Below are 24,608 nucleotides of genomic sequence, written 5' to 3' on the forward strand. Positions count from 1 at the left end.
CCATAATGGGCAATTGCATGCCTATGTAAGGCAGTCACAGATTGGCTTCTGTCCTGAAGAATGAGGGCAGGCATATGTATGTTTTTATTTTAGTTATTGTCCTAATAAGAAATGCCTACCTCTTATATAGCATGTTTCATTGGTAGATTTCAAAGAACTTTACAGAGGAGGCATTGTTATCTCCACATTAAAGAGGGGGAAGCTGAGGTTTGGGGAGGATGAAGAGGCTGTCAACCAGCCAGCTGGTGGTAACATTGGGAATAGCATCTGAGTCTCCTGAATGAAAACCCAGTGTGTGGTTCATTGCTGGTGTCACACTGCTTTTAGCACAATTATTAGTTTAGTATATAATTGTAAGTATTCTTATTATTAATACATATAAGCTCTTGGCCTCAATAACATCTTATGGCATGAAGTTCCCTAGGTTAATTATGATCTATGAATGAAAGTGTTTCTTTTCCTCAGCTTTCAGCCTGTGTCCTTTCCATTTCACTGGATATTTTCTCATTCTTGTGTTATGACAGAGGATAAATGGAAGCATCTGAATGACTTCTACACTGCTTGTCTTTGAATGTTTCTATAGTGTCATCTTGAGTCAGTCTGTTCTATGACCTAGGGTGCAGACACATGCAACACTCAGACCAGTTTAAACCGCAAGTGTCCAGATGTTCAGGCCAGTTTAGAATGGTTAAAACCTTCAGAAATGTTTCAAGGGTATATCTGGATAATCAGATACTTTTTGATCCAGTTCTCTGTGAACCAGTAATGTGCTAAGCATCAAACTCTCCATAACTAGTGTCTGATATGTTCTCCAGGCAGCCCACATTTCACTGCTTCTCACCACCCCCGCTCCAAGTCCTCAACTTCCTGGTACTACTCACAACTCAGGTGAGTGGGGAGGATGCCTCTGCTTTTGGGGGAAGAACAATTAACAACTAATGGGCCAATTCACATTGACCCAGAATGGAATTGATAGCCATTCAGTGATATTAAGTTTGCCCCTTGTACCGTGGCTCAGTTTTCCCTCAACCAGCAATTGATGGGTGTTTACCATTCAAGGTGTACCCACCTGCCCACCAGCCTCAGAGGATGCAGGGAGGGAATGAATTTAAATCGAGTGGCTAAAGAAAGTCTTTTTAAAGCTGCAGCCTGTAGCAGAGACTTTGGGCGTCCCCTAGAATACTTCCCCCAAGAATGCAGGGGTCTGGACAGACCCCACCATGCCACAGCCCCTTCCAGCCAATTGGGATCTTCTTCCCCTGCTAAAGAAATCCCAGGGAAACTGCAGACATTCCTGACTGTGAGGCATGCTGAGCTGGATACTCACTTTCACCCCTTGGTTGTGGTTCAACAGCACTGCAGTGCCTAAAAGGTGACTGTTCTCCTTGGACCTCTTGGCAGTGTACATGCAGACACCTCTAAATCACAACAATTATGAACTGGTTACCAGTCAGTGACAATCTTGGAACAGTTCAATTCTTACATGTGTCGGCACCACTAGAGAACACTAATCTCCTCACAGTACAAAGAGTGCACAGCTCTGAGTTAAAGCAATTGAGGTACTATTGATTTGACTGTGTTGAGCTGTGTTTGGTTTCAGTCCCTTTGGTGCAAAGCACTACAAGGCATGATGATCTTTTGAGCAACTCTCAACACAGAAAAAAAAAAATTGGAGGAAAAGGACATTGTTTAGAGGTACTCTTTCATACTTACTTCCAAATCCTTCTGGTGCAATCTTGGACCAACCAGGATAGTTGGGGATGCAAAAGCCCCTTTGAACTTCAATTCCTGTGGTACTGTATGTTCCACACTTGAATGTCAGCTTTACCATCATTTGAGGCTGAGAAGTATTCACTGCAAATGTCAGTGAGTGGGGTGTCTAAAGGTAGCTTCGAGCCACTTTTGCACCCCTACCCAATCCAGAATGTTGGGTCCAAGTCATTTACTACAAGCTCTAGCAGCTTAAGTACAGCTCTAATTTACCCCAACTGCTTTTGGCTCCAAGTTGCCGTGATAACTGCTGGTGCCTATGAGGCTACTTCTAACCAGTTCTGTCATATTGGACATATGGGCGAGGTACAGACATTACACTTTTACCAGTATAAGAGATCAGAAACCGGTCTATATCCATAACAGAACAGAACAGAAGGTCAGCACACATAGATGGGTTTAAAAATGGTGAAACCCAGTTTAAGATTTGCATCCCCCACTAAAGGACAAATGTGTGTTCTGTTCACTACCGATCTAAACTAAGCCATTTACAGAAAACCACATGACATATTGAATCCTCCTCAGGCATTTTGAATCTCTGTACCTAGCCATTAAGAGCAGGCTGCCTAAGAAGCTGTTACAGAATCCTAAATATCTTGAGAGAGACTGTTCTTGTGGGAGACCAGAGGCTATACTTAGCACTTCTGTCCTCATGCTCTGGAACAATGACACTTTGTCTTCCAGACAAAGTCTTGTCAATTCAGAATGCAGAAATTTCACATGCAGACATTTCTTCTCTGTAGCCAAACACATTTTTTTTTACTCTTGGAAAAGCCTGAGATTTTTTTCTTTTGTCAGTCAACCATGTAGAATTACATGGTTCTCAAGCTTTTGTAAGTGGCTCAGTTTGTACTGCTGAAGCTTTGGTTCTGAGATGAGCAACGCTTGAGTCAGATTTGCTTCATTCTCCTACTTGCAGCTCCTTAGTGTCATTATTTCAAACACTGCTCAGTAGTGTCCATCCTTACAGAGATATGCCATTGTGATTCTGTTACATGCACTCATTTTGTAGCTTCCTATATAAAACAAGCTTTGTTTTTTACCTTAACATCAGGCAGTCACTAGTGATGTTGCTGTGATTACCTTGCACTCAGCTGCAGTGCCTATTTGGAATTTCACTTTAGTTTGTTTAGTTCCATTTTTGCAAGCCGATCTATAGCGAAACCTTGCTTTGCAAATTGATTAAGAGACCCAGACTTTTGTCTGCATCATCATCATTACCAGTTTGTTCTGCAGCTGCAAGAGGGTATTTTACTCCTATATTGATTTTAAAATGGTGCTAAGAATAGGAGGTTTTTGCAACTTGCACCACACTTTTACTGGTTCCATGCCCTCACCTGAGTGTTTCGATTCTCTCTGTCTTTACTGTAAACAATTTTGGTCTGTCATGCATTTTCCTTTAGCCTGGCTTTCTGCATTTTTAACAAGCTGCCTTCAGTTCTGCTCAGCCTTGCTAATTTGGGGAAGCAGCTAACTTTGCTAATATGTATTGCACCAGGCAACAAATGAGTTAATGTCATGCACTAGCATGGCATTGACCTGGTTATATGCTTTGACACAAAAGCTGGTTGACCTTGTTACCTGCTTTGCCTCATTCCTTATTACACAGACCTGTAGCATTGTGATCAATAATCTCATTTGGAAGATTGTTTCTATTAGAAAAAATATGCCTTTCCCATTGACATTCTTGTAGCTTCTTGACATCTTTAAATAACTTTTCAAAGTAGACTCTGGTCTGCTTCATGCTTCCAACTCCAGTTCCTCTAGACCTGCCACTTGTAGCAATATGCAGGATTTTAGCTTCTCTGGTTTCTCTGCAATGTATCTTGCTTTTAAGAAAACATTGGAAACAGTACAGCTGTGTCCCAGAGTTTTGCACCAGACAGAGATTCAGGTGACTTTGTTTCCTTTATCTTTTGCCAAAGCTTTTGTTTTCATTTGTTATCATGTAAGAAAGGTGTGAGGAATTGGAACACTGGCAAGAGCCTAGTCTTCATTTCCTAGTGTCAGTCCTTTGACATGGGTTAGTGTTAAAAAAAAAGCAAAACAAAAAACCCTTGTCACCTGACAGGTGTCAAGACTCCAGTGGTTACTGTTACATTGCTAAAGATCTATATCAGTTTTTCCTGTGGCAACAGTCATCAAGCTGTAAATTCCCCTCCCTCATATCTCTGTGTTTTTAATTCTCTGATAGAATGGAGGTTAAAAAGGCAGCCCTGGAAATCTTCCAGACACAGTTTTAGGATGATGAAATTCTTACCGTGGAGGAACTGGAGCCAGGTTCTTTGGTTCTGGGACATGGTTGCCTCCCAGCACCAGTGAGCATTCCCTCTACAGCCTCTGGAAAGTTTGCAGCTGATGTAAAAAGCAGTGATTTCTACTAGCACTGACAACAGAAGCTTCTCAACTCACAAAATGGAGACATAGACAGTTGTCTTCCTTGGGTTACTGTATTCTGCAGTCATGCCAATGGAACATGAATTCTGTCTTTGTTGTTGCCTCATTCTTGCCATTTTGCAGACATCTCAGGCTGTCATGTCTTCTCTGTTCTTCTCTAAAAACAAAGCAGAAGTATGCAATGGCAGTGCTGCTTCTGCCGTTCCCAAGGAAGCTTGCTGTTCAGGTGTCATGCCTCCCATGCTCTGCCATGGCAGTGACTGAGAAGACGGAATGAAGAGGCCATGCTCTGCTGAATGTTCTTTGTTTAACGTGCTGTATGTTATTATAGATTTCAGTGCAGGCAACCATTTGTAGACTGGGGTGCCCTATGTTAGGCAATTTAATTTATAGTTAGACACCTAAATCAGTGATCTGATTTTCACAGTTGTCAAGCATTCAGCACGTGCCACTGAAAGATATTGAAGCTCAGCGCCACTGAACAAACAGACCATCAATAGCATCTGAATTCCTCAATCTAGATTTAGGTACCTAGCTTTAAGGATCCACTTCTGAAAATTGTGACCACCAGATTCCTTCTTCTCCATGGAGTAGACTGGCTTCTCAAGAGTGCCAGGCTGTTGCCACTGGGTATTTAACTGACCTTGCTGTCTGTGTGGTAGGCCTGAACTCTCCTTTGTATCCTGACCCAGATCCCGTGGTCAAGGGAGGGTTTAGCTCCAAGGGTTTTATTTCAGGCCCTCTGTTCACAAAAAGTGCCTTAACACAGACATGACTGCATTGCTTCTTTTTTTATAAACCCCCCTACCCCCAAATCAGGTTCAGTTCCTATCAGCCCCCTCAGCAACATTTCTAGGCCATCTCTAGCAACGATACTTGGTTTAAAGAGGCATCATTAATCATTACAGCTCACATGCCAAGTCAAGATTTCAAACACTCCAAGGTGATCATAAAGCTAGTGACAAGAGTCCAGTTGTGTAAGTCAGGGACTTCTTTGGCTTTACTGTGCCTGAATTTTCCAGCATATTTGAGGATTTATTTGTTGGCATGACGAAGCTCCTTGAAGGAGTATGCCAAAGACTTAAATATTCTACTGATAATTTGCTTAGACAAACTGATCTGCTCCTGTAGTTTATTCCTTCTCCAGGGACTTTTTAGTTCAGTCTTTTATATTCCAGGCTGCTGACCACCTCTAGAGAGGTGCTGAATTTTCAGGAGCTGAGCGTGCTCAACAGGAGAAGACTACTCAGCGTTTCTCAAGATCTGACACAGTGCTATGTTCATCCCTAGAGAAGCTAGTGGTGGCCAGCTGTAAAAAATGGATGACATATGTGACCCCTATAATGTCTATGGACCACTATTTATCTTTAAGGTTGGACAGTGATATTGGGTCTATTAATGAGAAGACTAAACCAGACCCCTCAAATTAGCCATTATCAAAACTGCTTCTGTACCATCGTCGTGAGGCAATATGGCTTTTCTCAGTTTCTCTGTTTATGGAACAGATACTGCTTTCTGGCAGATATGCAGGAAATATCTTCTGAGTGGTCTCTCAGATATAAGCTTCAGTTAGGCCACTGGTCTGCTGTGTCTATTTTGAAGGGGTTAGGATTTCATTCAGGTCTGTATATGGCCTCTCTTCTTCCTAGAGCAGTGTATCTACCACAGGGGAGATTCTGCGCTGATAGGAGTGTGTTATGGCAGACTCACAACAGCTGTTCATTTCCGATATGGTTTACTAGAAATCGCTAAAAAGATCAGATTAGGTCTGATGTGCTGAGTGTCTCCTGCTAGTGCATAAGATGAAGACCATTTGTATTTCAACACCACCAGTGTCTGTGGATACACTTTGACACACCAATCACTCTGGGTTCACAAAACTACTACATTGCATAAATTCCTTGCTATTTTAGTTAATACTGCAGATGGGTCTGAACTAATCTTCCTATGTAGAAAAGGCCAACTATTTGGCGATTTTTATCCAGATCAAGAGCTGGATAGAAACTCTGGAGTTGCACACCTTGGCAAGTTGAATCCTTTTGCAGTGTGGGCCAGTTTGTATCTAGAATATGAGAATCATGGGTACTCTGAGGTGCTGTAATGTTCAAGACATATGTGTGGAGCACTAGCATCCTTTCTGTAGGCTCAAGTCCCCTCCAGAGCACACCTGGTTCAGGGTACTTTAGAGGCAACAGCAATATTTATCTGTGAATGTGTTGCCTTCTAGGTGTATGAATGCTCACTGCCCTGATGGCTGTTATCCCTGATTGAGTCTGACAGGATGTGTTGCTTAGTTGATACCCAGTATTCCAGAAAGTTGTGTGTAGTTTGGGTGTGACATTCAATCCTCCTTTGCCTTCCATGTAGAATGACATATATGAGTGGTGCCGGGACCATCGGGTGCATCACAAGTACTCGGAGACAGATGCTGACCCCCACAATGCCCGGCGTGGCTTCTTCTTCTCCCACATTGGCTGGCTGTTTGTCCGCAAGCACCGAGATGTCATAGAGCAAGGGAGGAAGCTGGATTTCTCTGACCTGCTGGATGATCCCGTTGTGAGGTTCCAAAGAAAGTAAGTGAAATGTCCCAGAGAGGGATGTGCATAGAAGGCTTGAGGTGGAACAACAATGGGAAATGGGCTCCTTGCCTTAGTCTAATTTTGATGTATTACCAGATGCTTTCCTTGTTGCCTCCTCCCTTTTGTTCCAAACATGTGCTTTCCTAGCACAGCGCACCCAGTTGAGTGACAGTGGTTCAGTCATGCAAGCTCTTTCTTAGGATCATAGAAAATTAAGGTTGGAAGGGGCCTCAGGAGATTATCTAGGCCAGCCCCCTACTCAAAGCAGGAGTCTTTCCAACTATAGAGAAAAGGAACTTCCTGAGGTCACCTTTAAGACTGAAATGTAGAGGCCCACACCCAGCTTTGAATTCATAACCTGCCTGTTATTAACTCCGTAACCAAGCCACTGAGCCACAGAGGAAGACCAGGATGTGTTCAAGCCTTATTGCAGGAGTAGGTTGAGGAGTCCTGTAATATAGGCCTGTCTAGGTGCGTCTACACGTGGCCATATGGCACCTTTGTTACTGTGCCATCATTAAACAATGGCGCAGTAACAGCCTGGACTGCACTGTGCTGGCCATGCAGTTATTTTTAGCTGCTTTGTCACCATAGCAATGTGGTATGAGGGAGCACGTTGCTACGGTGACATAGCAAAGGTGTCACGGTTTTTGCCAGTGGATGCTATGGCGCCATTGCATCTTGTGTAGGTATGCCTCTGTGCATTAAATAAACCCCCAACAGGCCAAATTAGTTCCTTGCCAAAGGGGCTGCATGAAGGATGAGGTTAATGCAATCCGCTTGCTTTGTCATTTCAGAGGTTTTGGGGTTAGCAGTGCAGATTGTTAAAATCCAGTGGCAATCTCTTCTGCAGCATGCTCAAAGTGAGGAGAGAGAGAGAAGGTGTGAGTTATCTTCTCCCCAGTGCTTGAGTAAATTGCATCCTGTATGAGACAAGCATTTTGGTAGCAGTTAAATTAACTGCAAGAGTTGGAAAATGACAAAATACATTGCAATAATGGAAAGATACTAGTAACACTGCTTTGGATTTGATGCTTGGATTTGAGATTAGCCCAGCTTTAAATTTCCTTTTTCTTAGTGACAGGAACCAAATGATGACAGTGCCAGATTGTTCTGTTGTAAGGTTGGAAACATATATAGTTTTAAATCCAGGAAAAAGCAAAAAAGGTTTAATAAAAGTCAAAATAAACCATCTCTTTACTGGCTTTATTAAGGCTCTGTTGTGACACTGTGACTCATGGGACATTAAATCCTGGTGTCAGTTATGCCACTGTAAAAGTAGAGTAATGTCACTGAGCTCCTCCAGATTTGCAGTGGTGTATCTGAGCATTAAGTAACATCTACCTCGCTCTGGCCTGTGGAACAGGACCTTGTTCCATGAGTAGCTGACTTCCCTGGATTCAGTGAAATAAATCTCTCAGTACCATTCAGAGTGAATGAGAGCATTGGCCTTATTTATAGCAGGTCAGAAATTCTGACACAGGTTTTTTCATCAGGAAATGCGGAGTTGTCGAAAGCAAGACTTTTTGGTGGAATGTGTTGCTTTTAACAAACCTTTTTGTACAGAGAGGCCTCAGCTCCAGGGTGGAATTTCAGGTCAGAGAAAAGGTGAAACCCTTGGAGATCAGGGCGCACAGCTTGGATGTGGGAGATTTGTGTTTGAATCAGACAAGGCAGGGATTTAACCTGAATTTTCCACAGGAATACCTCAAGTGCTGACATAATCTGAAATCTTGAAAAGTTTTGCACCATGAGAAAACTGTTTCCCATCAAATTCTACATTTCTGTTCACTGTCTGAGGTTTTTCAGAGACAGTTTAAATGCCAGTGAAGTCAGTGGGAGATTTTCCATCAGCATCAGTAGGGTTTTGAGGAGTTCTTTGGCTGATAATTGGGTGTTTTATCCATATTGAAAGGTTCTTGAGGTGTAAGAGTTAGAAAGATGCTTTCCTTCTGCTCCCCTTGCCCTTTGATAGGCGAGAGACATCTTTCTAAATCTGCTAGTGTCCTTAGTACGGAGCATGACTTTGGCCAAAAAATCAAACTGAAGGCCACCCACAAAAAAAATGCTAAGAATTTGCGGAACAGTGGGGTTAATTTATTTCATAGAAGTTAGGGTTAGAGCTAGGCAACAAGTTTACAATGAAAGTGTTGTTCATGAAACAGCCTATCATTTAAATATTTTGGGTTTTTTTGCAAAAATACTTAGAAATTTTTCATATTTTTGCCAGTGTTTCAGTTTTTTAAAACTGAAACTTTGTTCTTTTTTGTGAGTGTGAATTGGTATTTTTTGTTTGTTGAAAATGGAATTAGTAGTGAATGAGTATCTGTTACTGTTTGAACAACCATTTCTATTATTAATAAGACAGAAAACACACACGTGTACCTGTCCATATGTGCACAGGCACACACAACAAAAATGGACCCATTTAGGGTCTCATAGAATGAGAAGAATTTCAACATTTTTTGTGTTTCATTTTATTTTTTGGGCCAACTATAAAAATAAAGTTGCCTCAGCTACACCTTTGTTTGTGGGGATGCTTTCTTGCAGAATAAATAAGAGAGACCATGAAATCAGGATAGGATGGAAGTCAGCAAAAAAAGATGTCCCACCTGAAGAAGTCTGGTTGAGAGGAAGGCTGACACAGGCCTTTCTCAGGCTCTCAGTCTGAGGATAAACAATAGCTTATCCTCGAGTCCCATACCACCTTTACAGTCCTCCAAGCCTTCTTTTTCTGTTCCCTGGACTGCCTTGTCTTAAGCCTGTTCAGCTCTTTACAACCTGGTCTCCACTTTATTTTAGCTTAACACTAAGCAGTTTCTTTTCCTGGTCCCCTGACTTGAGTGCTGCTTTGTTTCTTCTCTCTCTGTTGAATCATTCTGCATGGCTTGTTGGCTTTTTTTTCTCCTCATTTGTCACATTATTCTCTCTGCTCTTCAGCTCCCAGTTCCTCTTCCCCTCTTCTTACAGACTCTTTGGCTCATTAGCATTTTGCTTCTCTTACCAGATAGCCTCTGTGGCAGACCAGTAGGGGGAGCTCCTGCGTTGAGCCTCCCACCTCACTACACCCGTCCACCTTCCAGACTCCACGTGTCTCTCCAGGGGCACCTAAGCCCTAGCAGACCAGCTTTCGAGCCCCACCGCAGAGTCCGGAGGTAACGTGTGCTGCCACCACCCCAAGAAGGGACTCTTTCAGCCCTGTGTCCTCGGGGAAACACAGGCCTAATAGTTCTACGGGTACTCGACCCAGTACAGGCACTTGGGGCACTTCCCCAAGTTGGGGGCCAAAAATGAAAGTCTCCCTTAATCCGCAGACCTAAGGGGCCTCTTAGGCATAATTTAGACCCACTCCCCAATAACTGTCCTACACTGGTCACAAAGGAGAACTTTATTGATTACAGGGGTAGGGTGAAAATAGGGTACAAGATAGAGCAATATCATAGAAATCCCATAGAGCAAAACAGTCTGGCTGAGGTAGCCTTTTGATCACAAATCTGAGTTACTGCCAGCTATATCTCTAATCAGATCTTGAGTAGCTTACTTACAAGCATCATCCAGAGGCTGTTGGAGATTCCCTCTGGAGGCAGGCCGTTCCCTGCTCATGAGATATGGGGGAGAGAGCCAGTTTTAGATGGTAAAGCTCCTCTCTAAGTCTGAGTCCCCTGCATGGCTGCTGCCCTCTCCTCCTGGGCAGTCTTAACTTATATAGCCCCTGCGACCTCATTCACCTGGTCCAGTGAAGGCCAGCACCTGTTGGCTGTTGGCCAACCAATTTGAACTACATCAGTAGTTGCCACGCAGACTCCATCCCACCAGGTAGAAGCCCCTCACCCAGGTAGGTGATACCAGACACGTAGGCAGAGGGAGCAGGTTTCCCCCCTCCCTCAGGAATGCATCCATCTCAGGTTACCTAAAGAGATAGGGTAAGGGTGTGTCTCCTCTGCTGGGCCCATCCTAATCAAATTGTCACAGAGCAGAGATTTTGGGGAGAAACAAAGGTGGCTTCCTGCCACACTTCCCCACCCCCCTTTAAAAGCTTGGACACCAAGCTTTACCAAGCTATGGGTACGAGCGTGCTTTATTTGGAAGGGTTGTCTTTCACACCTAAAGAGAAATTACACAACATATAATACTGATGATAACAATAACACATATAAAACATGATAGCACATTAAGGAACTCCCCCGCCAGAGCTCTGTCAGGTGGGTCTGAGTCCATCCAACCCACTACCCAGAGTCCTTTTGAGACAGGGCATCTGCTATCACATTCTGGCTTCCTTTGATGTGTTTGACAGCAAAGTTAAACTCTTGAAGCTGCCAGGCCATCATTGCAGCTTGGTGTTGGTGTTTTGCATTGTCTGCAACCACTGCAGTGGGGCATGGTCCGATAGGACAGTGAACTGCTGCCCCCATAAATAGGGCCTCAGCTTGTTCAGTGCCCAGACGATTGCCAAACACTCCTTCTCAATAGACAACAGGTTCTGCTCCCGAGGGATTAACTTCCAGCTTAGGTACACCACGGGGTGCCGTGTCTCTTGGTGCTCTTGTAAGAGTACAGCTCCTAGTCCTGAGTTGGAGGCATCTGTGGCTACGTAGAAGGGATTATCGTAGAGCGGTGCCTTCAGGATCGGTTGTTTGACCAGGGCAGCCTTTAGGGTGTCAAATGCTTCTTGGCACGCTTGCTTCCAGAGCACTGGATCAGGGCTGCCCTTTTTGGTCAGCTCATGTAGGGGAGCTGTCGTCGCTCCAAATCCTGGGACGAACCGTCTGTAATATCCAGCCAGGCCAAGGAAGGCTCTGACTTGCTTCTTGGTTTGTGGAGGTGGCCAGTCTTTAATGGCCTCGATCTTGTCCTACAAGGGAGCGATATGACCTCCACCCACACGATGTCCCAAATATACCACTTTGGATAGTGCCCACTGGCACTTTTTGGCTTTCACTGTAAGACCAGAGTGCTTGATCTTGCTTGACACGGTGACCAGACGAATCAGGTGCGATTCAAAGTCCTGACTTAAGATGGCGATGTCATCTATGTAAGCCATGGCAAACTGCTCACATCCTTGTAGCAGGTTATTAATCAGTCTTTGAAAAGATGCAGGAGAGTTGTGCATACCGAAAGGTAAAACCATAAACTCATATAGTCCCACAGGTGTGGTAAAGGTGGACTTAGCTACGGCATCTGGACCCAGTTCCATTTGCTAGAATCATTTGGACAGATTGAGAGTAGAGATAACCTTGGCTGGACCCAGGCAATCAAGCAAAGTGTCCATCCTGGGCATAGGGTATGCATCAGGGGTGGTAATACCATTCAGCTTCCGGTAGTCCACACAGAACCGGATGGACCCATCCTGCTTCCGGATGAGTACCACTGGGCTGGCCCAGGGACTCACTGAAGGCCGGAGTACCCCTAACCCTTCCATCTCTGCGATCTCTCGCATTATTTCTTGCTTTGCCTTCTCGTTAACTGGGTAAGGTCTGGAGTGTATAGGGCGATGGCTGCCCATGTCTGTAGAGTGTACTGCCAGGTCCGTCTTACCTGGTTTGTTAGAGAACACTGTCCCAAAGTCTTTGAGTGCTGCTAGCAGCTTTTCCTTGTCCTTGTCCTGGGAGGGCAGATGGTCCAGAAGGCAGAGTTCCTCTATTCCTGCCTCTCCATCCCAGTCACCATACATGACCGGCTCCTCCAGGTCCTCAAGTGATCCTTCTACTGAGGAAATTCAGGATACCGTATCACCTCTATAAAAGTATGATTTAAGCATGTTCACATGAACTGTCTTAGGTTTTTTCCCACTCCTGGCCACTACATAGGTCACATCATCCAGCTTGTTCAGGATAACATGAGGACCTTCCCAAGCGGCTTGCAGCTTGTCTGTCTTTAGTGGCAGGAAAACCATAACCTTATCACCTCATTCAAAGGTATGTAAGTGGGCCTTTTCATCATACCAGGACCTTAGCTTCTTCTGGGCCTGTCCCAGGGAGTCTCGTGCCACTTTCATCATGTCAGTCAGTTTCTGACGAAAGTTCAGCGCATACTCCACCACGAGGTCTTGGTGGAAGGGATTTTCCCTTCCCACTTCTCTCTCACCAAATCGAGAGGACCTCAAACTCACCTCCCAAACATCAACTCAAATGGCGAGAACCCAGTGGACTCCTGGGGCACCTCCCGGTAGGCAAAGAGCAAAAGAGGAAGTTTCTCATCCCAGTCATTGGGGTTAGAGTCCACATAGGCCTTTAGCATACCTTTCAAGGTCCCACTGAACCTCTCTACTAGCCCATTTGTCTGAGGGTGGTAGGCTGTGGTCTTGAGGTGTTTCACCCCACAGCACTCCCACAGGCACTTCATCACCTCTGCCAGGAAGTTTCCACCCCGGTCAGTCAGGATCTTGGAGGGAAGACCCAGCTGAAAGAAGATCTTGGTTAAGGCATCAGCAACCACAGGTGCCTTGATGAAGGTCAAGGCAACTGCCTCCACATATCGGGTTGCGAAATCCACTAGAGTCAGGATGTATTTCTTCCCTCTCCGGGTCTTATGCCTCAGAGGGCCCACAATGTCTATCCCCACTCTTTGGAAGGGTTGATCAATGATAGGGAGGGGCTGTAGGGGAACCTTTTTCTTGTCCCCACTTTTGCCCATCTGCTGGCATGTCTCACAAGATCAGCAGTAGTCCCTCACATTCTGGACAATTCTGGGTCAATAAAAGTTCACCTGCAGCTGCCCGTGTGTCCTTTCCCTGCCCATGTGACCAGCACACGGTAAATCATGAGCCATGGAAAGCAATTGTTGTCTGTATTTACGAGGTACTATGATCTGGTGATGGGGTTCCCAGGTCTCGGCATGGTTCTTTGGTACCCACAACCGATAGAGAAGCTCTTTATCCCAGACTACCTGTTCCCTCTTCTCTGGGGTGAACTCGGTCTCTTGCTCCTGAGCATCTGCCGAAATTCCTCCAAGCTGGGGTCCTCTAGAACCTCCTGTTTGAACTCCCCTTTCCCAGCTAAACAGTCATTAGGGAGTTTGGGTGCTCCTGCAGGGAGTGCACCTTCACCCTCGGGGACTTCCTTGGACTTGTCCCTGAGAGTCTCGCCTCCCTCTGCCACTGATGAACTAGACACCTCCCTGGGACTGTCACTTAACCCGCCCTCAGGGTCGCTAGTTCCCTCAGGCATTGGTGTGTGATCGCCCTTCACAGGGGCCTCTCCCACTGCAGCCAACAGTGTGGCTGTCTCTTGGGGAGTTTCTAACCCTCCCCCTCTAGCCTTTCTGCTCTGTTGACGAGTCACCGCATTAATACGGTAGGGCTCTAGCTCTAGGACCTAGTCACGGTGCATTTGTTCTAGATCAATAATATCCCATCCCACCAGGATGGGGACTGGAGCCCCTTCCAGCACACCCAGTTCTATGCACATCGCACAGCCTCTCCACTTGATGGGCTGATGGGTTACCTGTACTTTAAATGGTGGAGACCCCACCCCTTGAATGGTAAGGGTTCTCCCTGGGATTATTTCTGCAGGTGAAACAAAGTTGGCATTGATTAATGTCACACTGGACCCCACGTCCAGTTCCCCAATAAGGGTTCTCCCGTTTACCATTATCTTGGTCAGGTGGGGGGCCATCACCTCCTCTGGGTTTGTGATCCTGTAGCAACAGGCACGCCCCTCAGAGGGGCTCAGGTCTTCCCCTTCACTGCTTACAGCTGTTGCATGTCTGACGGGCTTGGGTTTGTTGCTTAATTTTGGGCAGTTGGGCTTGATGTGGCCTGGCTCCCTGCAGTTATAGCACCCCCTCTTTTCTGAATTGGGTAGTTTGGTCGAATCAGGGGCCTCCTTATGCTTGGTCTGGGATGGCCCCTTTTCCCCTTTTGGACCTGGCCCTCCCCTCCTCCCCTCTTTGGACCCCTTTCTGTTCCTTCCCAAAGTAGGGAGGCTTCTTGTCTGGCCCCTCACAATTTAGCAACAGCTGATCTACAATTTCGGCAGCCTCTTGAATGGTTTTGGGAGCCCTGTCCTTGACTAGGGTTTTAATCTCCCACGGACAGCAATAATAAAATTGGTCCAGCGCCATGAGATGGAGCGCCTTCTCTCTATTGTCAGCCTTGGCTCTGTCTGCCCATATAAGGAGTGCATCCCACACCAGGGCCGCAAAATCAGCCATTGTCTTCTCGGGTTGTGGGCACATATTCTGGAATTTTTTTCCGGAAATAATCCAGTCCTAATTTGAACCTTGAAGACACAGCATTTTTAAAGGCGTCATAGTCATCAGCTGCATCCGAGGGCAGGCTGTTCAGGACCACCACCATGTCGCCTTCTACCAGAGCAGCCATGTGCATCAGGAACTCTTCCTCAGGCACCTTCCACTGTCGGGCTTGCCTTTCGAAGATGCTGAGGAATACGTCAGGATCATCTCCGACTTGGTAGTGACAGAAGGCTGCGGCATTCGGTTTGGGGTGTCCCCTGGGTGCTCATGGAAGGCCCACCTCTCCCCTGTTGGGCTGCAGATGGAGTCCCTCTAGTTCGTGCTTGTGCCTGGCCTCTGCCTCGTGGCACTGGGCTGCTTCACGCTGGGCCCCCTGCTCCATCTCCATCCTTTGCGCTTCCAGCTCCATCTTTTTCGCCTCCAGCTCCATCCTTTTCTCCTCCTGCTGTGCCTCCAGCTTTTTCACCTCTAGCTCATTCTTGAGTTTGCTCTGTCGCTCCTCAGCTTCTACCCGTATCTGGTACCTCCAGCGCTCCTCCCTAGGGGGTGATCCCTCGGAGGGCTGTGGACTTGGCGTGCGGGGATGTGATTCTGGGGAGGGCTTAGGAGTTGGCGTGCGTGAAGGGGGCTCTGGCTGAGTCATTGTCACACAGGAGTTTAATCAGCTCTTCCTTCTTTAGCCCTTTCTTCACTAGAAGGCCATTGTCTTTCGCCAGATCTCTTAGTTTGGGCATGGTCATTTGGACATACTTGTCCGCCATCCTGGCTATCTACACTATCCAGTCAACCCGATGCCAAATTAGAAATTGTTTGCTCAAGGGATTTCAGTGACTGTATTCCTCTTTCCAAATTATGCCTCTAATACAGCAGGGTATTCGTATCCCACTGCTGTCATCACATGTGGCGGTCCAGTAGGGGGAGCTCCTGTGTTGAGCCTCCCACCTCACTATGCCCGTCCACCTCCCGGACTCTGTGGTGGGGCTCGAAAGTGGGTCTGCCAGGGCTTAGGCGCCCCTGGAGAGATACGTGGAATCCGGAAGGTGGATGGGCATAGTGAGGTGGAAGGCTCACCACAGAAGCTCCCCCTACTGGCCCACCACAGCCTCCCTTTTCTCCTAGCCTCCAAACTTATGTCCCATTAGTACTTCACAGCTGTTTTCACTTTGTCGTAGCTATTTGGAGCTGCCTGCAGCAGTGGCAGTACACCCCTGGCAGCCCCCTTCAAAGAGCCTGGCGTTCTATGGAATAAGCTATAGGACAGACTTTTGCTAGCTGCTATAATTAGTGTCATTTGGCAATATCCAACCCAGATGATCTAATTTTAATTGCCATGCCAGGGCCAAGGCAGTATGACTTTGGTTCATTCCATAGGGATGGTTCCCTGTGTCCCATCCCTCCTGCCCCACATTCACGACTGCAGAGTTAGGAGCCAAATTTGATCTTTTCCAAAGTCGAAGATGTTCAGCCATGAATTTTATTCTACTCCCCGCTACTTAGGCCTGATATGATTTATGGCACTAAGTACTCTTCCTGTCACAGAACTCTGAATTACACTTGAAAAATAAATCAAGTAACTTATACCTAACTGAAGCTTCTCCTGCTGTTTTCAGCTTCCCAGCTTAGCCCATATTACCTGTCTCATCCCCATAGACCATTAGATGAATGTTGAATGCAATTTTCACTCTGACAGAACGGGGGAAAGCTGCAATCTTATGGTAATTTTTTCTTCCTTCAGCAAAGTCTTTTAATTATTCATTTCAGTCGCCCTGTGCAGCATAGTCTATTGAGAGTAGCTGACAACCAGACAAGGACAGAGAACTGAAACAAAACTCCTAAACCCTCCACTACAAATGCTTTTGTGGGAAGAACAGAGGCTCCTGACATTAAACAAGCAGCAGATTGGCCTGACTGTTCATGAGTAATTAATCTTCATGTTTCTCTTTGGGAGACCAGTGGGAAATGTAACCAGAAGCCTACTTGCCTCGTGTACTGAGGGACAGGGTGAAAATGAGAGACAGGATTTTTAGACTGAAAAACTGATTGTTAACTTCCTTAGGCAAGATAGTTTCTAGCAACTGTTTCTAAGTATTGTTTGAAAATGTCCTTGGTGGCACTGATCCAGAAATCTACACTTGAAGGTAAAATCCTGGCCTTATTACATTTACTTTAGGGTAATGCAGCTCTTAACAACTTAGCACTATTTCTTTGTGCAGATACAAATTAAGCTTCAAATAGGCAGGTGCAGCTAATATTGGCTATGATAGTGTTTTAGACTGGATGTCTCCTCATTGTTGGAGTCAGGTATGCGGCAGTGAGATGCTCCCAAAGGGGAGAGGGCAGTCCCCATGGGCCCCAAACCCCACAAACAGCACCCCCGCAGGAGGAACTTACCTCCCAGAGCACAGCCAGAGCCGGAGCAGGAACCGTAGCCACGGCTGCGCAGCTGATCCAATCGCGGCAGCCGTTCCAGCTGCTGCAGGAAGATTTAAAAGCTCCACTAGAACCCCAGGGGGCAGAGGAAGCGAGGAAGCACCCTGACGTGGAGCATGCCAGATGCGCTGAGTCTCCTGCAGCAGGGAGGAGCAGCACAGCCGGTTCAACGCTGGCAGGCAGAGCAGGGGAGGCACTTGAGCCCCCTGTAGGAGACTGGGGGAAAGGAGGCAACTCCACACCCCTCTCCTCCCCAGGGGTCTATTTCTTTTGAGAGAAAAAAAACAAGAGAGAAGAGGTGCAAGACCAGAAGCACCCTACTCAGAGGTGCTGAAGTAGGTGCCAGCCAACACATGACAGCTTGCCGGTCTCCATGATGGGAAGGCTACTCGTTGGTGGGGGGACGGGCAGCCTGACAAGCGCCAACAGAACCCACCTGGACGTGGGGTCCCGCTCAAGGCAAGCCGAGGTTGATCAAGCACGATGGAACCACCATTGCTGGCGCCTGTCCAGTTGGCAAGTGGATGGGGTGTAGGGGAGGCGGAGCCCCATGGAACATCACACCCGAACTGTGAGTACTGCCGTCCCCAGGGGCCCCCCAGGAAGAAGATCTCCACTGAACCCTCCCTTTATATAATAACACCAAGTTGTGGCAGGTGAGTTGAGGGCTTCACGCCGGACGGATAGTGCATCACTCAGGAAACCCCACTTAAGGCACCTTCCATCATGATAGTGCATTGGCCGGAAAGTTTTTGGTGTTTTCGGGACAGAGATCCCAACCTGGGGGCAAGCAGAGATGCAGCCACCAGCAATAGCCCATGTGGAGCTACTAACACAGGCTATTCAGGCTATAGGGCAAGTGCTGGAGGTGCAACAGTTACAAGGGGCACACCAGCAAGAATGGATGCTGCGTAATGCCACCCTATTCAAGATGCCGTGTATGAGACGGGAAGATGATCCCGAGGCATATATAGAAGCATTTGAGAGGACCACTGTCCAGACAGGGTTGGATCGCAGTTAGTGGGGCCACCAGCTAGGCACCTTAGTGATAGATTAGGTCCAAGCCACCTACTAGGCCCTGTCAAGGGCGGATGCCCGAGATTATGATGCTGTCAAGGCAGCGATCCTCTACAGGCTAGAGATTTCCCTGGAAAGTTACAGACAGGCATTTTGAGCATGGAAGCCAAAACAAGCTAAGAGGCCCTGAGCCTTGTTGCAGTCTCTTCGGGATGCACTTAATAAATGGCTACCAGCTGGCCAGTTCAACCAGGAGGGGGTGATGGACCAGGTCTTATTAGAACAATTTCTCTGGGACCTGGAAGAAGACACCCAGAGGTGGGTATGGAGACACCAACCTCAGACCAGTGAGGAGGCCCTCCACCTGACTGAGGCCTTCGCAAGCTCAGAAAATGAGAGAGGATGTGTGTGAGGCCTCTGGGCCCCGAAGGAGAGCCCGGCTAGCGAAGGGGAAAGGAGTACCAGTCCACGAAAAGGGGCATTGAGAAGTGTTGTGTGCTATCGATGTGGACGAACTGGGCACATCTCCCAGGAATGCAGTCTGGGCCTGAGCAAGCTGGGCCACAGGCCAACTGTATACACTCCACCCTGCGAGAGGGCCTCTGAGGGTGATGGAGTTCTGTGGTGAACTGCAGTTCAGATTGGCACCTGCCTTAGCCTCTGAAATGATCCTCGGAAGAGAATAAGAACCCTCCTACAAGGTGCTCAAGCAGGTATGAGCTACAGAGAAAGAAAGGAAGTGGTTCCAAAGGGAAGAAGGCTGGGCTGGCAAAAGCCCACCTCACCAGAGCAAAGCGGCATCGGGCAGTATCAACCTGGAGCAGGTAGTTATGCAGCACAGTTCCATCAGGCCCAACGAGAAGACCCAGAACTCTAGCGGCTATGGACTGAAGATCCCAGGGAAGGAACATTGCAAAGTCATTCCTGCTTTGAGGTAATTGGGGGGTTATTATATTGGGTCCAAAGGGGTGAGGAGGGCACATCGAAAGGGAGACAGTTAGTGGTCCCATCTTCACTCCGCTGCTCCATTTGGAGATTGGCTCATGACTCCCCAATGGGAGGCCATTTAGGACACACCAAGACCCAGGCGAGGCTGGTCCAAGAATTCTTTTGGCCGTTTCTACAAGAAGACGTGGAAAGATGGGGGTTGCTTGCCCAGAATGCCAAAGGGCCCAGGAGTGGAGGCCACAGAGGGCACTGTTGTGCCCCATGCCGATAATAGAGACGCCGTTTTCCAGAGTTGTGCTAGACATAGTGGGTCCCCTCCCGAAGTTGCACAACGGTTATCAGTATATATTGGTTTTAGTGGATTGCACCACCCATTTTCCAGAGGCAGTCCCACTCAGGTCCATTACAGCAATGCGGGTAGCAGAAGAATTACTTAAATGGATAGTGCGGGTCGGCATACCGCGCGAAATACTCACTGACCAGGAGATGAATTTCATGTCCGGCGTGATGAAAGCTCTGTGTAAAACCCTGGGCATCACCCAGTTGAAGACATTGATTTACTGTCATCAGACGAACGGTCTAGTGGAAAAATTAAATGGGATGATTGAGCGATTGCTCAGGCGGTGGTCACAGGAAGACCCCCGGAGGTGCGATACCATCTTAATGCTGTTGCTGTTTGCCTTGACGGATGCCCCCCAAGAGTTGATGCAGTATTCCCCATTCCAGCTAGTATATGGTGACAACCCTACAGGGCTGTTACAGGTCATCAGGGAAGAATGGGAACGACCGGTAGAGTTAGGAACATCCGTGGAAAGATACCTCCAAGAATTGCAGGACTGAATCAGGAAGGCCCAGCGCATCACAGGCCAAAATTTGAGGGCCGCCCAAGAGCAACAAGAGGCCCAATGTAATAGGAAGGCAAGAACCTGGACCTTCCAGTCAGGAGATATGGTTTTGGTTTCGCTCCTGGCGTCCTCGAGCAAGCATCTCACAATGTGGCAAGGTCTGTTTAGAGTAGTTCGTTAAGTGGGGCTGGTGGATTATGAATTGTTCAAGCCGGGCCACCTCCAGGAATGCCAAATTTATCATGTGAACCTTCTTAAGGAGTGGAAGACCCCACAGGGCTGGCTGGTACAAGAAGAGGAGGTGGAGGAAGAACTGGGACCACTCTGTCCCGCGTTAAGTGAATCCACAGGGAAGGAGTCGGTGCAAATGGGAGAAGAGCTGGATAGCCAGCAACAACAGGAGCTGTTGGACTTAATAGAGGCCTTCTGGGCAGTATTCAAAGAAACCCCAGGACGAGTAAGGGGAATTGAACATGAGATTAGAACTTCTGGTGGAGCGGTTAGGGAAAGGTGGAGGCTGATACCCTAGCGTTGGCAGCAGAAAATACAACAGGAGATAGAAAAAATGCTAAGACAGGGAATTATATGACCATCCCAGAGCCCTTGGCTCTGTGCCGGTGCCCATTGTGCCGGTGGCCAAACCCGATGGGTCACTGTGCCTGTGTATAGACTTCAGGAAGCTAAATGCTTTGATGACCTTCGACGCCTTCTCCAAGCCACACATTACTCACTTCACTGAGAGGATCGGCGAAGCCTGGTACATATCTACCCTAGACCTTGCTAAAGGGTACTGGCAAATCCCAATGTGCCCTACGGATATCACCAAGACTGCTTTCAGGACCTCTTGGGGTTTATTTGAGTTTAAACGGATGCCCTTTGAGCTGAACGATGTGGCGGCCACCTTCCAGAAGCTGATGGACACCCTGCTTGCACCGCACACGTCCTAAGTGGCAGCATATATAGACAACATCATTATCTTCACTCCCAGTTGGCACCAGCACCTTAAAGCCCTGAGGGCAGTCCTGAGAGAACTCCAAGCAGCGGGTTTGACTGCCAATCCCAAGAAATGCAAGTTAGCAGGATGAGAAATGGCATACCTAGGGTTTCAGGTAGGTAGGCAGGGGAACAATACACCTCCTGACAGAGAAGATGGAGGCCATATGATGATTCCAGGAGCCATGTACCCGTAAATAGCTATGCTCCTTCTTGGGACTCATTAATTAATATTACCGGCAGTTCATACCACATTTTGCAAGCCTCTCTGCTCCCCTCATGGATGCACTGGGAGGGGGACCAGCAGCACTGCTGAAATGGATGCCAGAAATGAGAAAGAACTTCAGGGAACTAAAGGAGGTGATACGTCATGATGTCATAGTGTACACCCCTGATTTTGATGCCCCTTTTATATTGCAGACAGATGCATCAGGCAGCACCCTAAGGTCAGTATTACTTCAAAGATGTGGGGGAGAGGAGTGCCTGATCGCCTTTGCCAATCGTAAGCTCAGCCGCAGTCGAGAGGGAGTGCCTGGCAATACACTGGGCGATAGAGTATTTTAAGTATTACCTGATGGGATAAGAATTCATGGTGGTGACAGATCACGCCCCACTGCAATGGCTAACCCAGAAACAAAGTGTAAACGCCCGGATTACTTGCTGGGCCTTGGCGTTGCAGCCCTTTACGTTTACGATTGTGCACTGCCCTGGCAAAGATAATTTCATAGCTGATTTTCTCTCCAGATGGGGTAGCCCAGACAAGTTGGCAGAGGAAGCATGCCACACTCATGAAGAGGAGCATCAGGCTCAGCAAGAAGTCACACGAGGGGTCCAGATGCCACAAGGCAACTTAAGGGGGGAGGTCTGTGTTGGCGAGACATACCCATAGGCTCCTGAAGGGGAGAGGGCAGTCCCCATGGGCCCCAAATCCCAAAAACAGTCCCCCCGCAGGGGGAACTTACCTCCTGGAGCACAGCCAAAGCTGGAGCAGAAACCGTGGCTGTGGCCGCATGAGCTGGCATTACGCCGGCTGTTTAATCAGCTGTTCCCCAAGTGGGGAACAGCTGATCCAATCATGGCGGCCGTTCCGGCCTCTGCAGGAAAATTTAAAACCCCACCGGAACCCGGGGGGCAGAGAAAGCGAGGGAGCATGCTGGCATGGAGCACGACAGACGCGCTGAGGCTCCTGCAGCAGGGAGGAGCAGCGCAGCCAGTTTGACGCCGGCAGGCAGAGCAGAGGAGGCGTTTGAGCCCCCTGTAGGAGGCTGGGGGAAAGGAGGCAACTCCACATCCCTCTCCTCCCCAGGGGTCTATTTCTTTTGAGAGGCAAAAAAAACAAGAGAGAGGCACCCTACCAGAGGCAAGACCAGAAGCACCCTACTCAGTGGTGCTGAAGTAGGTGCCAGCCAGCACACATACAGTTTGCCAGTCTCCATGAAGGGAAGGCTACTTATCAGGGGGGAGGGCGGGCAGCCTGACAAGCGCCAGCAGAACCCACCTGGATGTGGGATCCCCCTCGAGGCAAGCCAAAATTGATCAAGCACAACCGAAACACCATTGCTGGCACCTATCCAGTTGGCGAGTGGATGGGGTGTAGCAGAGGTGGAGCCCCATGGAACATCGCACCCGAACCGTGAGTACTGCTGTCCCTGGGGCCCCCCAGGACGAAGATCTCCACTGAATCCTCCCTTTATATAATAACACCAAGTCGTGGCAGATGAGTTGAGGGGAGGTGCCCCACGCCAGATGGATAGTGCATCACTCAGGGAACCCCACTTAAGGTACCTTCCATCACAAGGTGGTAAACTGAAGTTCCTCACTTTTTTCTGTCTTTTTCCAATGAGATATCTTAAGAATAGTCACAGTAGTACCTCAGAGCACCTGGTATTACACAGCAGTTCTGATACATAGAAGTTAATGGCATTTGGCAATATCCAACTCAGTGCCTTACAAAAGATCCCAAAGTGCCTTACAAAAGATTATTATCTGCATGTCATAGATGGACAAACTTGAAGCACATAAATGTAAAGTGTCTTGACAAAGGTCATCCAGGAGGGCAGTGGAACAGCTGGGAATAAACCCTAGACCTCCTTAATGGCATTAAGCTACACTGGCATTCAAAGCCTCTCAGTTTCCTGGTAATAGTTAAGCACTATTTAAGGGCAAGGAAAGGGGCTTGTAATTAAGAATCAATGTGTCTGGGACAGGGGAACCTAAAAAAACACTGCTGAACTTTAGGGAAAAGAATGGAGACCATTAAGGCAGCAATTCCCAATCTGTGGTATGGGTATCACCAGTGATACACGTTAAGAGTTTTATTCTATTTACTTTATGACAAAAAATTGCTGGTAGTTGTATCATTTTAATTTGGTGGTGCACAGTCTGTCAGAATTTGGGAACCGACAATTAAGGTATGACCCATGTTAACAGAATGTGACTTTGTCACCCTTTAGTGGCTAGATCGTGAATAGACATTTATAAGGGCCTTGTTAAACAGTAATTTGGGGCAGCTCCTGGAGCTCTTAACCCCTGGATTCTCTGCACATTAACATCTTAAAGTGGTTTTAAGGCTTGTTACGCAGCTCAAAGTTACTCCAATCCAGGGCACAATTATCTCTGATGCGCACAACTCAGCTCCTGTTCCATCAAGGTGTGGCCACTCCCCACAGATGTGCCACCCAAGTCAATGTCCTCCAGTATCCCAGGATCTCTCACACCCTCACCTGTAAAGCAGGGATACAGCCTGTCCTGTCTCACCAGCCCGCTAGTGGCAACTCACAGCTAAAGCTCCTAGTCCTGCCCCTGCTCACCAGGCGTCTAGTGGCAAGTCACTGCTGTGCAGGTGCAGGGCAGTCAGAGAAGGTTTCTATACTAAGGGTATGACTGCTTTAAACTCCAAGCTAGCACTAACACTGAACAACATTTGTGCAGCTCACAGTGTAAGGTGTAATGAGGCCCTAAGTCATTTCTCAGTGTGTGGCTCTTCAGTTCAAAATATAGAGCAGGGGTGTCCAAAGTGTGGCTTGTGTGTCATGTGTGGCTCCCAGGTTGTTTAAATATGGCTTCAGAAGAAAGTCACTTAGCAACAAACTATTGTTTGAGCTGATGCTCTGTGAGCAGAGCAGGTACCTTCAAAGGTTTGGTGTCTTGAGGCCCTAAGTTGTGCGAAGATCTTGATTTGTAGGTAGAAGGGTTCAGAAGTTTGCCCTTTCCTGTGCCTTTAGCCCCAGAGGTCCTGTGTTCAGTCCCTGTGAACAAGAACACCCAGGGTGGCCATGACTGAATACTAAATACTTGTGATCCTTACCTGAACTCTTGTAGTAGGCCTGTCAATCCCTGCAGCAGGGAGATCTGGCTGCTGCCACTGCCATATACCCTCTGTTTGAAGGACTTCAATATATTTGCCAGGATCTTTGCTGACCTCTCTGTTGTGACA

General features: G+C 47.5%; 1 protein-coding gene across 1 annotated transcript in view; it reads left to right on the forward strand.

Moving 5' to 3' along the window:
• Positions 1-24,608, forward strand: part of SCD5 (stearoyl-CoA desaturase 5) — a 98,673-nt gene that overhangs the window by 68,296 nt on the left and 5,769 nt on the right. Inside the window, exon 3 of the mRNA XM_019526442.1 lies at positions 6,535-6,740. Coding sequence (XP_019381987.1) covers positions 6,535-6,740 — 206 coding nt within the window. The remainder of the gene's footprint in view (positions 1-6,534; positions 6,741-24,608) is intronic.

The sequence above is a fragment of the Gavialis gangeticus genome, unplaced genomic scaffold, assembly GCF_001723915.1.
Source record: "Gavialis gangeticus isolate Ggan-Ray unplaced genomic scaffold, GavGan_comp1, whole genome shotgun sequence".
NCBI lineage: Eukaryota > Metazoa > Chordata > Crocodylia > Gavialidae > Gavialis > Gavialis gangeticus.